The 20505-nt window shown below is 39.9% G+C and overlaps 1 protein-coding gene across 2 annotated transcripts in view; it reads left to right on the top strand.

The window, feature by feature from the left end:
- BEGAIN (brain enriched guanylate kinase associated) overlaps nucleotides 1–18792 on the top strand; it is a 157174-nt gene extending 138382 nt beyond the window's left edge. For both annotated transcript variants that reach the window (XM_086613564.1, XM_086613562.1), the window contains 3 exons: nucleotides 9628–9735; nucleotides 14058–14141; nucleotides 17419–18792. In XM_086613564.1, coding sequence (XP_086469690.1) covers nucleotides 9628–9735; nucleotides 14058–14141; nucleotides 17419–18792 — 1566 coding nt within the window. The remainder of the gene's footprint in view (nucleotides 1–9627; nucleotides 9736–14057; nucleotides 14142–17418) is intronic.
- The last annotated feature ends 1713 nt before the right edge of the window (nucleotides 18793–20505 follow it).

Here is a 20505-nt window from a genome sequence, read left to right as displayed (position 1 = left end):
AACACCCATGATTAAACCCATATAAAAAAGCACTACAACAACAACCACCAAAACAGCTCTGCAGAGAGCTGTGTTAGGAGGCAGAGGAGATTGAGTAACACATTAGCAGGACTGGAAGCAAAATTCTCCCTTTGTTCAAGTAATTTACATAAAGACTCTTTTCTTTTTTAGACTTCTTTTGCACTAGTTGTTTAATATAGTCATTAGATTTGGTTATGGCAGTTTGAATTGGGATGCTGCCAAGATGACACTGTTTGGCAGGGTCTGAGGGGCTGCATATTTGAACAGAGCATTCTACTTTAATGAACTTCCCCTGCTCTGCCTTGAAAAGAGCTTATAGGGATTTTCTCACAATGTTCCCAAGGAGCTGGGGTTGATTAGGGGGAAGAAAGCTACCAAACTTTAAATTGCTTTACCCAACATGAGATTTTACAAAGTAAATAGCAGAGATATTTTTTAAGAAAAAAAAAGACAGACTAATTCACAGAGAAAAGACACAACTACATTATGGCTGTTCCCTGTACTACACTTGCAATTTTTCAGCCAGCTTACCAAATCTTTCCAATCAATATCCCAGTTGATGTTTCAGTGTATATTAAATACATCTAAGAGACAAGAAGATGTCATGGTTTAACGCCAGCTGGCAACTAAGCTCCACCCAGCTGCTTGCTCACTCCCCTGCAGTGGGATAGGGAGAGAATCAGAAGGGTAAAAGTGAGAAAACTCATAGGTTGAGATTAAAACAGTTTATATTAAAAATAAAATAGAATAATAGTGAAGATAATAATAATAATAATAATAATAATAATAATAATAATAATAATAATAAAAATTAATGCAAAGGAAAATAACAAATAGAGAGAAATAAACTCAAATAAGACGTGATGCAAAAGAAAACAATTGCTCACCACGAACCAACCAATGCCCAGCCAACATGTGCCCTAGTTTTACTGCTGAGCAAGATGTCATATGGTATGGAATATCTCTTTGGTCAGTTGGGGTCAGCTGTCCCAGCTGTGTCCCCTCCCAATTTCTTGTGCACTCCCAGCCTACTCACTGGCGGGGTGGTGTGAGAAGCAGAAAAGGCCTTGGCTCTGTGTAGGCACTGCTCAGCAATGACTGAAACATCCCTGAGTTATCAACACTGTTTTCGGCACAAATCCAAAACACAGCCCCGTATCAGCTACTGTGAAGAAAATTAACTCTATCCCAGCCAAAACCAGTACAGAAGAGCAAAATATAAAGGCACACGTGCATCGGATGTGGATATGTCTATAAGGATCCGTTTCAACAAGAGGAAGAGTCCTGGATGTGAACTGGGGTGGTCAGGAAGCAGAAGCCTACAGGGTAACAATAACACAGCAGCCAGACTAATATCAGGATTACTGTCACGACACGCGCTGCAGGGAGAGCAGCCCTGCTGTGCCTGACTCTGAGCTGGCCAGGCACCGCCGAGCCAGGCTTGGACACAAATCTGGCTCAGCACAAGTCTTCACGCCGAAAGCGGATCTTGTGCACTCAAGTGCAAGTATAAACCCAGAGAGGAAAAGCCAGACTTGCCGCAGGAGTGTGATAAATCAGAGCAAACTTTTCTGAGAAAGAAATATCTTAACTCCCAAGAGAAAGCATTTAGCTAAACAGTTATTTTAAGAGAGCAATTACAAGGGGAAGGGGAGGGGAGTTTCATTTTACTTCTACACAACTAATTATTAAGAAAAAATTTCAAAAGATGACAGGAAATGTGAATTTTAAAATTCATAGAGCAGAACAAAGTATTTAAGAGCAAAGTATTGTAAAGATTCTAGCCTTAGTTTTGTTGTTTGGTTGGGAAATTGCCCGTGCTTAAGTAGTCAATTCTAATTAGAATTCACTTGCATATTAAAAAGATCTGAAATTAACATGAATGAATATAAGATTCCAAAACTCGGAATTCCATGTTTTCCTTCTTAGGCCATTTACTGCTTTACTGAGGGAAATTAATGCAACTTTCTCTTCCCAGTCCATTTAAGCAGAGTCTAACCAATATCGTGTGTCCACTAATTTCTCCATTTCCACAGATGAACCCGTGTGGCTAGAAAGTTTGAGCATCACACAATCAGTCATTAGAGTGATAGCTTCAAGCTGCAAGCCTGATGAGCCTACCTTGTGTGGCCTGGAGTAAGAGTACTTCTCCTTTGCCACCCATTCACATAACTTTTTTTCATCTTTGCAAAATATTTTCCTCCTTACTAGTAGATCAGTTGAAGTCTCTATTCCTTTCATTTCACTATGACCATATAATTCTTTTTAATTATTTTGATGTGCTCCTGGATAAAATTACAAAACAAAAAAAAAAACCTTAAGCTATGGCAAGAGCAGACAATCTACTCTCTTCCTGAGCCAACCCAAGGCTCATACAGCTGTCACTTTCTTTTATCCCATAAGTTCATCATAAGAAAGGCCTGTCACATTGGAATAATGTTCTTGCCACTATCTTCTTTAAGTGGAAGAACTTCAGCATGACATAGCTTTTTACAGTAGGTCAAGCCCCTGGCACAAGACACATCAACAACATATCTTCTCTGACTGTCCCAGAAAAGTGAGTATTTTAAAATCCCTAATGCCACAAATTTGTTTCTGAAGAACACACCCTTTCCTGTGCCCTTGGCAGCCTGGAAACAGAAAATCACTTTAAATAAATATCTAATATACCAAAGAATAAATATAATGAATTAGTCATTACTCTTTACAGTAATGTAATAGCATTCCTGAAAGCCAGGCTCGATTGGTATTATGAAGAGGTGTTGAGATAAGGATGAATGTCCTGGGGATTACTGCAGTAGGAAGCAAAGATGGGACAGTGGTACATCATGGAGTGCAACCAGGATGCTGCCACAAACTCTATATACATCCCTATAGGTTCCTGCAGTTTTGTTTGTAACTTGACAAAGAATTACCTAATAAATTAGCTAAATGTTTGGCTCTTTTGCTCTAGTTGCTGGTAAAGATGCACTTTCTTAAACAGACTTGTGGGTTCAGTGAGTCTGTAAGTGAATAGCTCCTTTGGATACTCATTTTGTTGTTAAACCGAATAAGACTGTTAAACAAAGAAGTAAAACCAAAAATGCAATACATATTGAATGATGCTCTCAAGCAACAATCAGCATCAAATCCCGCATCCCAAGGATCACATCATGAACTGGCACCAATTCATACGGTTTCATTATTTATTGAAATGTCTTTCATTATTCTTACTTGTCCTCATCTTGTCAATTCACTGTTTTTATTACAGTATCTGCCCATGGGTGCAAGCAAGTGGGAGCAGGGGATATCCATAGGTAGGCTCTTAACTGGCAGGTAAACTCACATAGCTTCAACACATCCATAAACATGCACACACCCAAATGCGTAATCTGGCATAATAACATGAAGTTCTGCAGAGCAGAAACTGACATGCAGTAATGCTTAAAATCATGAATTACTGCAGAGAATACCCAGTAATATCTGCAAATCTAAACCATATTTTAACTTTTTTATGAACCAATTGATAAAACATATGGGCTATGAGGAAGTACTGTAAATAGAAAAGCTGTTAACTCTAAGAGCTACAATAGAAAAAAAGGTTTTATTTCCACCACAAGTTTTCTCTTTCTTGTTTTCTTTACATTGTTGGATATGCCCATGGCCTAGTCATCCCCCCTACCTCCCTAATTTCTATTTAAGACTCTGTTAGCAAGCTAAGAGGCCTCTTGGTTCAAACATTGTATTTCAAAACTGTGCCTGCTCAGCAGAGACCGTGGCACACCTGGACGGGAAGAAGCACATAAGCTTGAACCAAGCTATATTATTACCCTCTGCAACAATGAACATTTCCACACCTGGTGGGAAAGACTACTGCATACTCTCCCAACCTTCAGTTCCATAAAGGATGACTTTTTTTATTTATTCTCACCAGGATATAAGATATGCAGTGACAGATGCTATAAAACAAATACATCCTCACCAATCATTGAAGTACTATCACTGAACAGTCACTGAGAATGCATGGACCATCTGAGTGCCTTTTCTTTGTGATAGATAATACAATCTCATCATCCTCCATTATTAGTGTAATTATCAGTAATAATTAGATGCTGCTTCACTGACTCCAGAAGACATGCCTTCACATGCACCAAGTCTAACCTGAGGTCTGTTTGAAGTCCTGATGGAATACCAGGGAGAAACCTAAGCGAATTCATATCATATTCAATGCATACTTGTTCCTTATTAGGACCTAGACATGTATTAATTATATATTAAAACATCTTTGCATAACAATAGAAGCATTTACTTCTATGGAAGATGTCAGTATTTGCTAATAACAGGATTTTAAAATACCCTACATCATGACAACCCCAAATGCTGTATACAAGTTATCACAGCAGTCAATTGGGTTATCGTAGCTATAATTTGTTACAGAACTCACAGCACTGCAGAATAATTGGGGTTTGAAGGTGCCTATGGAGGTCATCTGGTCCAAATCCCCACTCAAGCACCTAGAGCACATTGTCCAGGACCATGTCCAGATGGCTCTTGATTATCTCCAAGGATGGAAACTCCACAACACCTCTGGGCAACCTGTGCCAGTGCTCAGTCACCCTCACAGTGAAAGTGTTTCCTGATGTTCAGACAGCACTGCTTCTGTTTCAGTTTGTGCCCATTGCCTCTTGTCCTGTCACTGGACACCGCTGAAAAGAGTGTGGTTCTGTCTTCTTTGCACTCTGCCTTCAGATATTTACATGCACTGATGATATCCCATCTGAACCTTGTCTTCTCCAGGCTAAACAGTCCCAAATGTCTCAGCCTTTCCTCATAAGAGAGATGCTCCAATCCCTTAATCATCTTCCTGGCCATTTCTTGGACCCTATATCCAGTATGTCCATATTCATCTTGTACTGAGAAGCCCAAACTGGACACAGTGCTCCAGGTGTGGCCTTACCAGAGCTGAGTAGAGGTGAAGGATCACGTCCCTTCTTCTAATGCAGCTGTGGTTACCGTTGACCTTCTTTGCAGCAAGGGCACATTGCTGGCTCACCTTCAACTTAATGTCCATCAGTATCTTTTTCTGCAAAGCTACTTTCCAGCTGGGTGGCCCCCAGCATACAGTGGTGCATGAGGTTGTTCCTCCCCAAGTGCAGGACTTTGCCCTTCTCCTTGTTGGACTTCATGATGTTACTGTCAACCCATTTCTCCAGCCTGTCGAGGTCCCTCTGGATGGAAGCACAACTCGCTGGTGTACCAGCCACTCCTCCCAGTATTGCATCATCTGCAACTGCTGTTTTACCCTTCATAGGATTATTTCAATGAGATTATAAAATATACAGACGTTGTATTTGTTGTAATTTCTGCCTGAATTCGGCATTGAAAAACATTGCAGTAAACCTCTGGGCATTCAGGATGGGACACCAGTGCCACTTCAGAGGTATTTGTAACAGAACAAGTCTCTCTCTCTTTGTGTCTGTCATTCAGGTGTTACTTATTAAGAGATGTTTCCAAAGGAATGCTGCTGGCCTGTCTTGATGGTCACTACTACCGTTATATTATTCTCACACTAACGTTGAAATGATATTTATTGAAATGTTCCTTACAGGAACACCAAGAACAGCTCTACTTTGCCATGTTTGAAAAGGCTGACATTTCCACAGATCAGCACTGCTCATTTGCAAAATTGAGACTGATTTCAAAAGGTCTGCACATATCTCAAAGCTCCCGCAGGATGGTAGAGATGACAGTAAGCAGCCTAGCCTTGACTAATAGGCTGACACTGCTTTATGGTAGGACACTCTTCAGCTACTGGAAAGCACTGAAAGGAGACTGAAACATTACTAGCAAGACAGTCGACTTTTAAGCTGCTCCATTTCTGCTGAAGGACTAGAGTAGGATCCACTAGTACACAAGAAAAGCAGATCTTTTCATCCAGCATTTGTTACTTTCCAAAATACACTAATTTATTAATTATCTCATGCTGTACTGACCTACCAAAACTCTTTTCACCTCACTCATGCCACAGAAACAGGTGCAGGGACTAGATGACACCAAACACTTTCAAAAGTCGCACCCTATATTTTTATGGATCTGTGAAGATATGAGGGATGTTGTCACTGTGATAAACACAAATTACAAGAAAAACAAGGTTCCAGGCAGAGATGATATCTTTTATTATATCATTTGATCCCATTGTGAAGAGCAGATATCCAATTCCTTCATCAGATCTGAGAAGAAAGTAATGAGGCTTGTGTTAAATCCGTCCTCCAAGCGCTTGGCTCCCCCAACATTAACATCAGTGCTGTGCACTGCTGGAGTCACCCAGCAGTAAGAATTTGATCTGACTCAGTCATGGGCACATGATTGCAGTTCTGTCGACTTTGTCAGACATTATGGAGCTGCATTCTTCTATAATGTGTCTGTGCTGGGTAGAAGGCAGGGGCAAAATGCACCAAGCTGATGCAACAAGGACTTGTGAACAAAGATCCACCAGAAGCTTAGCCCGTTGCAGCCTACAACTATGGAATTTTGGAATGGAATGCCCAGCTGCAAGCTATTGGCATATCAATAACACCATTAACTTCATCTGTTACTGAGTTTTGAGAGACAGGTTGTTAGCACCTGCAGAGCAGAAATCAGTGCCAGGAGAGAGGAGAGGTCACCAGCCTTATGGAATAGCAGGAGGACCAAGCATCTAAACTACTACCAGATATAGAGAGGTCTGCCAAAGGTAGTTTAAGTAAAATAAGCATTTCTATTTGCAACTCACAGTCATAGCATTGATATTGTAATTCCTGTCCTCCTTTCATCCCTCTCTGTCATCTGTAGCTGATGCTAAAAATATGATTGTCTGAATGCAACTGGAGAGGTCAAAGTTGCAGTCCCTGGTAACCAGCAATTCTTTTAATGCAGTGATCCAGCACTACCATGCCATGTCTTCCAGCTGCACCATTTTCCCCAAGGTGGTGTCAGGATTAAACCTCTGTCCTGTTGTTGCCACACTGAACCACAGTAACATCTGGCTGGAACCTTGAACTTTTTAAGATGGACACACAGTATGTAGTCAATATGCCAAAGTCTTTCAGGGTCGTGTCCACCCTTAGGCTCCCTCGTTTTGTCATAGTGGGACAGACTCTTTGCTGATATCAACAACCATGATTTCAAGAGAAAGATGCCAATGTATACCAGTGGAGAAAACTGGAAATGGCCTTTCTTTATCATTTCCCCTCCTCCACAGTGCTGCTGAGATGTTTATGACTTTGGTGTCTATCTGCTGACCTGTACAGTACAAATTTGGACTGAGGCAAATTTTACAGTTCAACAAATATAAAATATTTTTTAAAGTCACACTTGGTCAGATATGAAGTCTAGAAAATATCAGCCCAAAAGTTATCAGTAACTGAAATAAAATGAAACCGTAATTCAGTCACATTCAGCATTACTTTGCAATGGAAAGTACTGCTTCCAAAGCCTAAATCTGCTTCCCTATTTATGAGATCCTTTCTGTGCCAAAGACTATGAATCCTTGATCAGATGATATTTCCTGAACTGTAAAATATATTGAGTCATGTTCAATTTGGTTAGGCAAGAGCAACACTCATTGAGATCAGAGAGACTTAGAGCAAAAGGCGGTCCTACAAATCAGCTGCACTGGCATTGACGACAACTTATCATACAAGGATTAACAAAATCTTCAATACGAACAGTTTTTCGGAAGAGTAAGTCTGTACTCAATGGGTCTGGATTTTTCAAAAGTGTGAAATTACTTGGAAAATTGAGGGGACACATTTTTCTCAGATACTTATGTAGCTGGAGATCCCAACATAGCACTTGTCTACCTCATTACACAGCTAAATACCTTTGAAAATGTAATCTTCAGTCATACTCTCAAAGGAAGCAGATTTCTAGAGATGCACAGATGTCCAGGAGGTTTACAGTCCCTAGTTGTTTAGTTCACAATAAAATCAATGACAGTTAAGGCCTCATATAAAACCACGTCGATCTGCCTAATTAAAAAACACAGCCCCTAAGATCATGTCTAGTTAAAATCAGTGAGACTGAAGCTCTTGGAAGCTCTCAAAACTACGCTTTGGCTTTCCGTGATACGGTCCCCAGGCAGCTAGCAGGAGCACCTGATCAATGGGAATGAGGATGGGAAAGGTGTCAAGCCCAAACCAGCCTCCAGGCAGAGCTGGGCTGTCAGGATGAAGGTCTTTCAATGGTGAGGAACAGATGGCCCGTAGAAAAGCTGAGATCAAAACAGGCCAGTCCAGACCTTCACAAAGACATTCAATCATATCTGCTCTGTTTAAAGCAAGCTGTGGGTTTGCTTAAACCATTTGAGAAGGTGTTTTTCTTTAAATAGCAACTTAGGATGAGAGTTGCCACTTCCAATTTAATCACCCTTCCTTAATATAGCCTGGTGCTTCGCAGCTGGATAATTAACCTTGATATTCGTTTGGACTTCAAAACACACAACTCCCATTGCTGTCAATTAGCTGACAGTGCCAACTGTGCGTTGATGGAAGATTTTTGTGTGACCCTGGCAACATGACATTTGGGAAATTTCAGTTGCTGATACGATTATCCTGCTGGAGAAAGTCCTTCACAAATTAGTCTAACAATTTTAGAATGGGAAGTGAGATTGTGAATTTGTCGCTGGATTGAGTTCGCAAAATAAAATAGATGTACATTACAGTTTACCCTACTTTCTGTTCTTACTGCAATGCTGCTTTCTAAAAGATCCCTTTGGATAACTGGCAAACCTTCTTGTCATGTGGTCTTGTACATCTCTGAGCACAAGGAAGATGCCTTGATCTCAGCTGGAGCATTCAGAAGCTACCATGCTTTATAATACTAACGTAAGGCTGGAGGCAGGGTTATAGATGATAACTACAAAATAATTATTTATATATGAGGTGGTGCAATAAACACTGCAATATGAAAATGGGACACATTATGGGAAGGGCCAGTGGCACTTTGCATTTCCTGCTGTTTTCCTTGCATTCATAATAAAGAGTTACGGCCCACTGGTAACAAGATTAAAGTAGCGGGCAGCAAGCAGTTTGAATCAGACTATTTTCCTGTTATCCCACGGTGGGTCACATTCTGCTAGTGAGCGTTAACCCCACAATCAGGCAAACATTCATCTTGAGAAATGAGCAACCTCATTCAAGGTTTTTAAAGCAGCCAGCACAGTCAACAGCTAAAAAGAAATTGGCTCAAACAGCTACTTTCCTTTTTAAATATTGTTGTTCCTCCCTGGTGAGAATGGGAGCTAATGGCATAAGTGAAATATTCTTGTAGCAAAAGCCAAAAGCAGCCCAAGTCACTTCCAGGTTAGAAACCCTGCTTTGTAATGAATAAGGAATAGTTGATGCTCAAGCAAATGTTTTGCACAGGCTAGCTACAGCCTTTTGTGAAGGTTCCTAATGTGAGCTCAATTTGACCTCCATATTTTCAAAATAAATTGCCTCATCTGCTGAGGGAAAATAGCAAAAAAAAAAAAAAATATATTGGTCTGTCATGTTTTTCCCTGGATTTGAGAATGACATCAACCTTTGAACCTTTTTCTGAAATATTCTGACAGTAGAAAAAATACTGACTACTCCATTTTCTACACAGGGTCAACATTACGAAGAGGAAAAACGGGCTTTGAGCCATGAAATAATTGCACTCAATAATCACTTAATAGAGGCCAAGGTGACAATAGATAAGTTGTCAGAAGACAATGTAAGTATTTAATTATGGATACATCTTAAGGTTATATTTGGAAATAAATTAGGCCATGCACTTCCCATGAGATTATAGAATAATTTCTTATTGTTTACATAAACTGTAACTTATAACCTCGACATTTAAAATTCATCTTTTATTGTTCCCATCATTTTGTAAATTCAGCTCTCCTTATGGTATGGGGTTGGGGAGAGACTTTTCCTTGATTTTTTTTTTTCCTATGTCTAACCTAAAACTGATGAAAAACATATTCTAAGAAATTGCAGTATTGCCACATCGATTTCGCCATCAGTTTCAGTCTAGTACAGCAAACTGGTGGAAGCACATGCTCAGAGCTATTGCGTGAACACATGTATGGAGTGAGGATTCATCACAAGGATTTTAGGCACAACGTAGAGCCCTACGTTTCCTGTAGCTCCTCTGATCCTTCAGTGTTTGCTTACTGAAATGAGATGTCCAGCACAAGTGAGCTCTACTAGGAGAGGACAAGATGGACCCAACCTAGTCACTCAGATCATTGCAGGGAGCTGGAGCCAGGTTTTTTCCAGCTGTGGTTCATGTGTAACTAACTATTTCTGTGTGGAATGAAACAGGGAACATCTCTGGTGATTGTCACCCTGCATCTCATTAAACATTGCTGAAAACTGGCAGGCATACTTCAGCTAGCTACCAAGCTCATGAAAACCTTCCAGGGACAAACCTAAAACAGCCAGCAAAGAAAGGAAGATTTCAGGCATTTAGTTCATTATTGTGCCATTCCTTAGATACTTAATAAAAAATTCATCTACAGAAGACATATTTCTCTTAGCACTTATTTTTCAGCATCTTACATTCAATCCTCCCATATTTCATATGAACTCTTAATCATAGCAGGGAGCATTTGATTCCATTAATATGCCTGTTGATGTGAATTGTGCCTATGTGATTAATAGCTTTCCAACGGAAACAAAGAGTTCACAATTTGACCCTTTATTTTTACAGAAATTGTGCTGAAACAATGGCTACCTCATAACTCTAATAGCTGTAACGAAAGGAACCTGCTAAATGAAACAGACTAAATTTAGGTTTTAGAAACACAGGTATAAATCCAGAATAATTCAGCTGAAACAGGGGAGTTATTTCAGATGTACAACGGGGGATGGGAGGGAATTGTAAAACTATCCCAATAAGTATTCAGTCAGGTCTGAGCCCATATTTGAAGAAATGTTTCAATATTCATAGTTTTTAAAAGGCAGCTTAGACCAGATGGAGTATGGAGTATTCTTCTTCCAAGAATTATTCTGAACTACTCTGAACATTAGAGCATGGCCCAGAAGCTTCAAATAACAGTACCACTTCTTCATACATGAGGTCAATTCACAGACAAAATTCTACCCTTAGTTATGTAGCATGACTAATTAAAGGTTAAATTTCAAATTTTAAAATAACTTGAAACAAACCATCATTATTATACCCAATAAGTAGAGAGAGTGATAAACTGAAGAATCCTACATGGAGATAGGAAGTTTTTGTCTCACCAATATTTCTACCTTTGATTATATTTCACAGAATCACAGAATCACAGAATGGTAGGGATTGGAAGGGACCTCAAAGGATCATCTAGTCCAATCCCCCGCCGGAGCAGGACCACCTAGATCAGATCACACAAAAACGTGTCCAGGCGGGTTTTGAACATCTCCAGAGAAGAAGACTCCACAACCTCTCTGGGCAGCCTGTTCCAGTGTTCTGTTACCCTTACTGGGAAGAAGTTCTTCCTCATGTTTAAGTGGAACCTCCTATGTTCCAGCTTATATCCATTTCCCCTTGTCCTATCATTGGATGCCAGTGAGAAGAGCCTGGCTCCATCCTCATGACAGTCACCCTTTTCATATTTATAAACATTAATGAGGTCCCCCCTCAGTCTCCTCTTCTCCAAGCTAAAGAGACCCAGCTCCCTCAGCCTTTCCTCATAAGGGAGATGTTCCACTCCCATAATCATCTTTGTGGCCCTGCGCTGGACTCTCTCAAGCAGTTCCTTGTCCTTCTTGAACTGAGGGGCCCAGAACTGGACACAATATTCCAGATGCGGCCTCACAAGGGCAGAGTAGAGGGGGAGGAGAACCTCTCTCGACCTACTAACCACATCCCTTCTAATACACTCCAGGATGCCATTGGCCTTCTTGGCCACAAGGGCACATTGCTGGCTCATGGTCATCCTGCTGTCCACCAGGACCCCCACGTCCCTTTCCCTTTATTCTTCTAATAGAATATGTAAAATTCTATTATTTTTATAATATATAATTATTATTTTTATAATATATAATTATTCTAATTTTTTATAATATATAATATTATATTTATTGTAATAGAATATGTAAAATTCTATTATTTTCTTCTAATATTTCCCCTTACTCTTCTAATAGATATGTAAAACAATGCTTTTCATGCAAAAACATTTTTTAAACCATCGAACTTTTGGCATTAATTGCCAATTATTCCTCTAGTTGCCACGGAGGTGGCTAGATTCTATTGAGATGAACATTAAAGGGCAGAAAGTCACTCCAGTGGCACGGCCTGTCTCCACGTGTTGAGAACAAAGTACACATGGCACATTCAACTCACATGTAATTTTTCTGTAGTAATTTTTAAAGCTGCTAAAAATAAAGTGTCAGAAATGCCTTTTGTACTCTCCATGACAACCGCTTCACAGAAACAGAGCATCACAGCTTTTGAAGAAAGGATTAGATTTTGGAGTGATTTCATTTTTGTGTGCCTAGCAATGCCACATGGCACTTGGAGTGCTTGTCTGTGCTCCACATTGTGCAGCAATAAATTATGTGTTTAACGTGCATGTAACATGTCAGAATGCACATACAAAAGATTTTGCTTCTAAATTGAATTCTTGGATTCCTACTGTTTGCATCTGTTTTCAGGAATAAAAATAGTGTGTACTAACATAAAATTTAAGTCCTACGTAAATCGATGTATCTCCTCAGTACATTTCAGGAAGAAGTGGTATGTATAAAAGATAACACAGACATACACACAAAAAAATAACCAAACCAAAACACAAACCAAGAGTATCTAAATGCTTTTGCATATGAAGATATAATGAACTAATGATCAGAGGAAAACTACATTTACTAATCCCATGCCTCACAGACTCCCAGAAACATCTTTTGCACCTGTTATTACAGAATTTCTTTAAAATGGTGTTTCAAACAGAGGGAATTTCCACCTTTCCTTTTCATAAAATATTTCTTTATCAGTTTTTAAAAGAACAAGTGGAACAGTAAAAATCTGCATGCAATAAAGTTATAACATTAGTGCTAGAGAAAATTCAAATCATTTCAGTATTCAACACTTTTTCTCTTTAAAAGTTTTCTAATTTTTACAGGTTAACACAGCCTAGTGTCCATAGCAGCTTTATGCTTTGTCTATCTCATCTGTGTCACCTATAAAGTCAACTTCTGAAGCCAACTTTGTTTTTAATGGCCCCTAGATCAGGAGAAGGAACATACAACTCTTACCTCCAGGGACCCAAAGATGCTACTTGAAGGATATAGTTACAGTCATGCATGTTAAATTAAATTTAGATGAAGGGCAAATGTATGTACTGAACTTTCCCATTAAATAGGCTGTGGGAGCTATTCAATATGAAAATAGTATAAGCAGCTTGTTTAAATTCTCTTTTTCCCTGTGTGGAATTCTCATGGTAATTCCTTACCCGGTAAAAATATCCTGTTCTGTAGCATTAAATATTTGCTGTGAGATTTACTATATTTTATAACTGCGTTCTGCAAGATATGAAAGGAGCCAGGAGCTGGCAAGAAAGTTTCATGAGGAGACAAAGGCTTTCTTTTTGAAAAACAATACAATGTCTATTTCTGCAGTGAATTTCTCCCACAGTCTAATAAGTTTATTTCAGCATTTCCTATAGTAGTATTTTAGTGCTGATGTGGATCATGCTTAGTAAAAATTGTCTGTTCTTAAATTTTCTTTTTGCTTAAAAGATCATGTTTATTTTAGCCTTCATAGCGCCATGCATGTTTACAGTATAAAGTCCAGTTCCTAACGGTAAGTACTCACCTATTGGAATTCAGATTACTGTTCTGTAGTATCAGTTCTCAAAATCTTATTTTCAGTAATTTTATCAGCCCCCACAGAGAAAAGGGGCAAACATCTCAGGACCATGCAAGAAACACGTGTTGTTTAAAAGTTAAAGTATGCTCCAAATTTCCCCAAAGTCAATTTAAAAGATTACTCAGGCATGGGAGAAAGACTGAAAGCCACAAGCCATTTGCAAGCTTTAAAAAACAGGCTATTTTTTGTTTTTCTAGGAGCTCTATAGGAAGGACTGCAATTTAGCTGCTCAGTTGCTCCAGTGCAGCAAGAATTACGACAGGGCACATAAGCTTTCTGAGGTAACGTGACTGAACTTGGTGAATATTCAAAGAAATAAATATGTTATGGAAAACAGGTTATTTTACATGTATCCATTCCAGAACTTGTTTGCCCTTAAGGCTTTGATTTCCCCATCACCACCTTTAAGCAACAGGAGGGCTCATGCACGTGCTGGTATTCTGTGCAGCTGAGGGAGGCGCTGACAAAATCACAGCCAGTGATGGAACTTGGAGGTTCTCTCTCTTCCCCAAAATCTCGGCTATCCAGTAGAATGGGATTGCGCTGATCACATGAAAAATAAAGGTTTTAGTGAAGCCAAAGTGCTGAGAACTCCAGGCTGTAAAATGCTGGAGGGGATGGCGGGGTGAGAGCAGAGCAGGGAATTGGCAAGCTGCAGGCATCAGAGATTCTGATATAATCAATATTCCTCCTGAGGCTATTTTCCAGTCCAGCTAATTTCTAAACCTGGATTTTAAAACGGACTGACAGAACAAATATCTTTTTCTAAAGCAACCAGAGCACTGAATGATTGATTTCCAAGGTGTAAACTTTAATTAATAATCCTTGCTTCCAAGGAAACTAGGCTGGAGAAGCAGACTCCTTAAAGGGTAGGCAAATATTATTGTAGTGAGCAAGACTCACTATGTTCCCTTTGTGTAGGGATGCATGCCCTTCACAAAGCAATAGCACCTTCCTCATGTGTATTGCTTTGGTGAAGGCCATGGAGAAAAGCCTTCCCTTCATCAATTCCAGCAGGTTAATGTCACCTCAAATGGTCTCTCTTGTGCAATTCTGCAACAGAATAATGCAAAATTGAATGTGGAACACATAAACCATTCAAAGCTAGTAGACTGCTTCAGAGCATTAAACATCCCTGGTGAATAAGGATAAAGCAAGACACTTCTGTCAAATGGGCAATAGTTTTCTGGAACCGAGACAGAACTTACAAATTAACCATTATCCTGGTCCTGCTATTTTTTCCTAGTAACTGAATTGCCTTAGCAATTCATACCCAGGAGTTATCATGACATCACTTACACCTGAAAGCACTCTACCTTTTAGCAAGAATTAGGACCTTAAAAATACTTAGTGATTCACTTGCAGAAAACTATCACAAATGTGGGATGTCCCCACAATTTCCCAGACTGTCATACACTCAATTAAATAGGCAAAGTCTCCACTCGTAAGTCCAAGTATTTATTAATTTAGCAAGAGTGAATATTCTGTCACAGCCAATAATTTCCTTACAAATGCAAATATTGCCTGGCAAAATATTGTATATTATCCAGAAGCCTAAACTATAGTACAATATAGTAATGTGACGGCGATATCGTTTTAGTAACTTCAGTTTCCAGTGCACTGCCCAGAAAATGGTGTTCTTTTTCTTAACGCATTTCATAATCTAAATTATGTAAAAAAAAATAGATCGAACGGTTTTACAGGGTACTAAAATAATAGCTGCCCCATACAGCAGTTTCATGTTAAATGAACTGTATTTCTTTTCCTCATTTCTGCGGCAGTTTACAGCAGCCCTATTTTACAACCTCTTTATTCAATCTTTGTTGCATCTGTACTTACTATGACTAATATTGCTGTCTGCCAGCAGATTAGCAATATTATACTCTTTATTTCCAATGGAAGATATATGAGCTAATTAAGAACGTAATGATTAGTCCAAAATATCCTGGAAGGACTGTTGGTTGAAAAAACACTCATCCTACTCCACATTAACAAGAATGCCATTTCACAACATGCCATATTTTGAATACATTGAGTTTTGGGGGTTAAACCAACTTTTAAAACTTCCCAGTGAAGCTAAAAGAGGAGCTCCCCATCTTATATAATGTGAGATCATTACAAGGAGCAGGCACCTTAAATATTTCTTGCCTGAAATGGAGGAGGGGGCACTTCAGTATTTGTAAGGTTTGCTCCTCTAGAGAAACAAAATTAAGGAGTGAGTGAGATTGTTAGGGCTAGAAGGCTAACCATTGATTATTTGGTAAAGAGCAACTTGATTTCTAGTTATAAGAAGAAAGTGCTGAGTAGATCAAAGTTCAGCCAAGTATTGAAGGGCTAAATTCCTAAGTGGCGTAAATCAACACGGGTATCAAAGGATCTATCACAGTCACAAACTCAAAACTTAGTCCAAACATGAGTTCTTTTGATTTCCAGCACAAAATACTGAGAGACAGCAGTCATGCGTCACTTCCTCATATCCCTGTTTGATCACTGATAGAGATCTGAAATGAGCAAGGCAGACTGATAAAATTGGACTGGCAAGCATGCTTGGCGATACCTGCCTAGGCATTACCTACCAGACTTTTGAGCCACACCGAGGCATGCAGTCTCTCAATCTCTTCTGGTCCACATGACAGAATGGCAGGTGGAACCACCAACCACAGAGCTGATCCTGACTTTCTCCAAAAACTGTGATTTCTGATGCACGCCAGACTTATCGATTAATTCTGACCAGTCTGTCACAGGAATCATAATACAAATTGAGGTCTTAGCTCTTATTTCTGCCAGTGTAATAAGAAACTAGAAAAGCAGTCAGCTAGCAGCTGCTAGAAAAGAGGAGGAACATGTTGAGGATTATATGAATGGTTGATCTGACAAGCAGTGTCTGAGTGCTGGGGCAAGGTAGCCAGTTTGATTTGCTTCTTCCCAGCACAGGAACATTCCTGTCACAGCAGCCGATACCATTGCTTTAAGAATCAGGGAAACCAACTTCCTGCCTCTTCAAATGCTATTGTTCATCAAATGCAACACTGGAGGGTAGGAGCCAATTTGGCACTAGATTGGATGCAAGACAAGCTCAAAGAAAGGCAAAAGAAGAACAGAATAGGTCTGATCTCTTCCTTCTCTTTCCTCACCGTGGCAGAGACCTCTGCATCACACACTCCAACTGCAAATCACACCCATGCATGTAGTCTGGAAAGTTTTACTGAAGGCTCTAATTCCCTACCTGCCATTTAAGATTGTTGTTTAGTACATTCTTTACATCATTCCTATCCAACCTGAGTTAACATGGAGGAAACATTTCCATTTCACAGTGTTTTCCATGAGAGGAAGCAGATGAAGATTTCTAAATGTTAATAAATGAAAGTCATTTGATTACATTCGTTTTCAGAAATGCACAAAGATTGTGGCCATCACAGTAATCAAAGAACCATATACAGTGAGCTCCGTAATGTCATAAACAGCACCCATCCATCAATGTTGCATGAGCCCAAGCAGACACTGGTATTGATGTGCACCCTTTTCTCCTGTTCCCTTTGCCACCTCTTTATGTTACAGTTGCCATCTGACTTTCAGGAAAGAGTCAGCATCCATCTGGAAAAACACGGGTGCAGCCTTTCTGTCCCCTTGTGCCACACGTCTTACGCTGATACCATACCCACTTGCGTCATTGCCAAAGTACTGGAAAAACCGGATCCGAACAGCTTGTCTTCACACTTGTCAAGCCCATCTACGAGGGATCTCAATTTTCAGGACTCTGCTGGAAAACTCGGACAAAGGCCTCAGTACAAGTCGGACATCTACTGCAGTGACACCGCCCTTTACTGCCCCGAGGAGAGGCGGAGGGAGAGGAGGCAGAGCGTGGACACACAAGTGAAAGACGTGGGGTTCCTGCGGTCCCAGAACTCCACGGACAGCACTGTCGAAGAAGACGGTTTCCATTCCAGCTTCTCTCACGAAGCCTTCCCAGAGTACATTACCTCTCTGCCAACCTCCAGCTCCTATTCCAGCTTCAGCGTCACATCTGAGGAGAAGGAGAACGCCCAAGCCAACACTCTGACAGCCTCTCAGCAAGCAATCTACATGAGCAACCGAGATGAACTGTTTGAGAGAAAGTCACCTGCAGGTTACGAGCATCAGGGAAGTCCCAGGTTTGCCAAGTCCAAACCTGGGCAGCACATGGAGCTTGCCGACGACAATGAGAACTCGCCCACCTTTACTAGGACTCTGCCTCCTTATGCAAACGAACCTTTTCATTTCTCAGCCATAACACCACAGCAGGCTTTAGCAAATCAGAAAATGAGGAACGAGTGCAGGAGCACCCAGCTTTCAGAAGAAGACTTGCCTGGGCGATGGAGGCAACTGAGTGTGGAGGACATTGGTGCGTACTCTTACAGGAACACTGACAGGCTGTCGCCCTGTAGTTTTTCAGAGCAGTACTACAGCAGCCCTATTAAGAAGGGAGACAGTCGAACAAGCCCCATCTATGCTAGTTACAAAGCAGATAGCTGCTCGGAGGGAGACGATATCTGCCAAAGCAGACTTGTGGATTCTTGCTTCCTGAGAACAGACAGTGGCCTGAATATTGACATCAGCACTAGCTGTAAACAGGAAAAATTGCCGACTTACAAAACAAAAGAACCAAGAGACCAAAAAAATGAAAGGATCACCGTTCAGTTATGCAGTAGCAAAAACATCGAAAATAGCCCAGTATTGAAAAGAGAATACGTGGATGTGAGCCCCAACAGCTCAGCGGAGTCCCTCAATCAGAGTTCAATGGAGGCTTCAGAAATCCACCAGTCTTCCATGGAGCAAGGAAGCCATTCGGGTATTCACAGCAAACAGCAGCAGTTTCAACGGACTGGGAGTACTGGTTTGAGTCGGAAGGACAGCCTTACAAAAGCACAATTATACGGAACCCTTCTGAACTAGGCATCTTCCAAAATGGCAATAAGACAACAAACAAAAGGAAGCGAACAGCATTTGATACTTCTAGTGAACAATGAGGTTCTAAGAAACAGGATTATTATAAAATATATATTCATAATGGTACTATATGTTTAAATAAAAATCTCTTCAAAAATGTTATACAGCACTTTTCACTTAACATCCTTTCCACATGGGAGAAGGTCCCCTCCCCTCTTTTATAAACCTGAAATATTTTTATAAACAAAATGGTATTTATTAGACTCTCCTAAGCTATTTGAGCAGAATTCTTTTCCCTTCAAGCAGGTTTCTTATTTATTTTTGTGCATGAGGCCATCTGTGCCTAAACTCTTGGAGGAAAAGGGTAAAATCATGACGGCGGTGATAAAAAATAAATCCACCTGAAAAAATACCATAAAATGTCATGTGAAAACAAAACAAACAAGAATGGTGAATTTGAAGAAGTATATTTTTTAACAAGAATGGAATTGTATCTTATTTCATACAAATGTATTTATGAGTGACTAATGTATGCACAAAGTGATACTAATATTTTGTTCTTTTAATCCACTGTGTTTCTGCTTTACTATTTTCCCTTGTATACTACCTCAAAAATAATTGAGGGTTTCTTTGTCACATTTTCTGTAGGCTTGCATTTATATTGTCTAAAGTGCATGCAGTGTCATAATTAATACTGTATTTTGCGTTACTTAATAAAAGACACCAGTGGAGATATTTTGGGGTAGTTTTTTTACTTCATTAAAACATACCCTGGACAATAGAACACGCGATTGCTCTGGGTGGCATCAGTCCAGCAAAAGTTAATGAGTAAAGCTCCTGGTTTAGATTGCTTTCTAAAGGAGTCTCTCTTTCTCTGTAAGCTCCAGAGCACTGGTTCTCACTCCTCGGCCCCTGGGTGTGGAAGGGCAGCTTCTCCTCAGCTGTGAAAAGTAAACAAGGAAAACAAACTGTTTATCAACAGGCTTGAATTCCCTAGGCAGGGCTCTGCACACTGAAAAGAAGATTGAAAACTACTTGGAAAGTTGTGCCTTAAGCTCCTCCTCCATTACATAGGTACTTGGCACAGTCTTTCAGAACTTTGGGACTGTTACCTTCCACAGTTGCCCTTTTTTCATATGTAGCTTCATATGTAGTATTTATAACAAAGAGATTATTTCTAAAGCCTAAGGAAAGCCTGGCCTTCAGTAGCCTATGAGAATTTTACCCCTGGCTCTGAGAAGCCATAGTTTTACCTGTAGTTTTTGCATTTCCTCCATAGAGCTTTCTGTTTCTCACCATTTCACCACTAAGGAGTGTACAACTTGGACAGCAGCAGAAGGGAAAGAGCAAAAGGAGAGATGAGAAAAACAAAAAAGAGAGAAAGGGAAATCCTGTGGATTTCCTTCCTGGCTTCAGTATTGCTGCTTGGCTACTGGCAGGATACAACAATAAGTATTTAATAATTCTTTTAAGATGTATTAATTGAACACATATCCTATACCTGAAATACTGACTCTGACCAGCTCATGCATGGGGAAAGACCTTACTTAGTGCAGTATGTGGTAGTAATCAGTGAGATCACTGTGGAAGTCTAAAATAGTTCCTTATAAAGCCAAAATAATGATACCATATTCGATACCTATTAAAAAAATACATATTTTCTGCTGATTCTCTGAAAGTAGTCACGTGGCAAGTAACTATGAACCAGGAATATAAAAC

Source organism: Tauraco erythrolophus, chromosome 6, assembly GCF_009769465.1.
Source record: "Tauraco erythrolophus isolate bTauEry1 chromosome 6, bTauEry1.pri, whole genome shotgun sequence".
Lineage (NCBI taxonomy): Eukaryota > Metazoa > Chordata > Aves > Musophagiformes > Musophagidae > Tauraco > Tauraco erythrolophus.
This window is presented reverse-complemented; position numbering and strand designations above follow the sequence as displayed.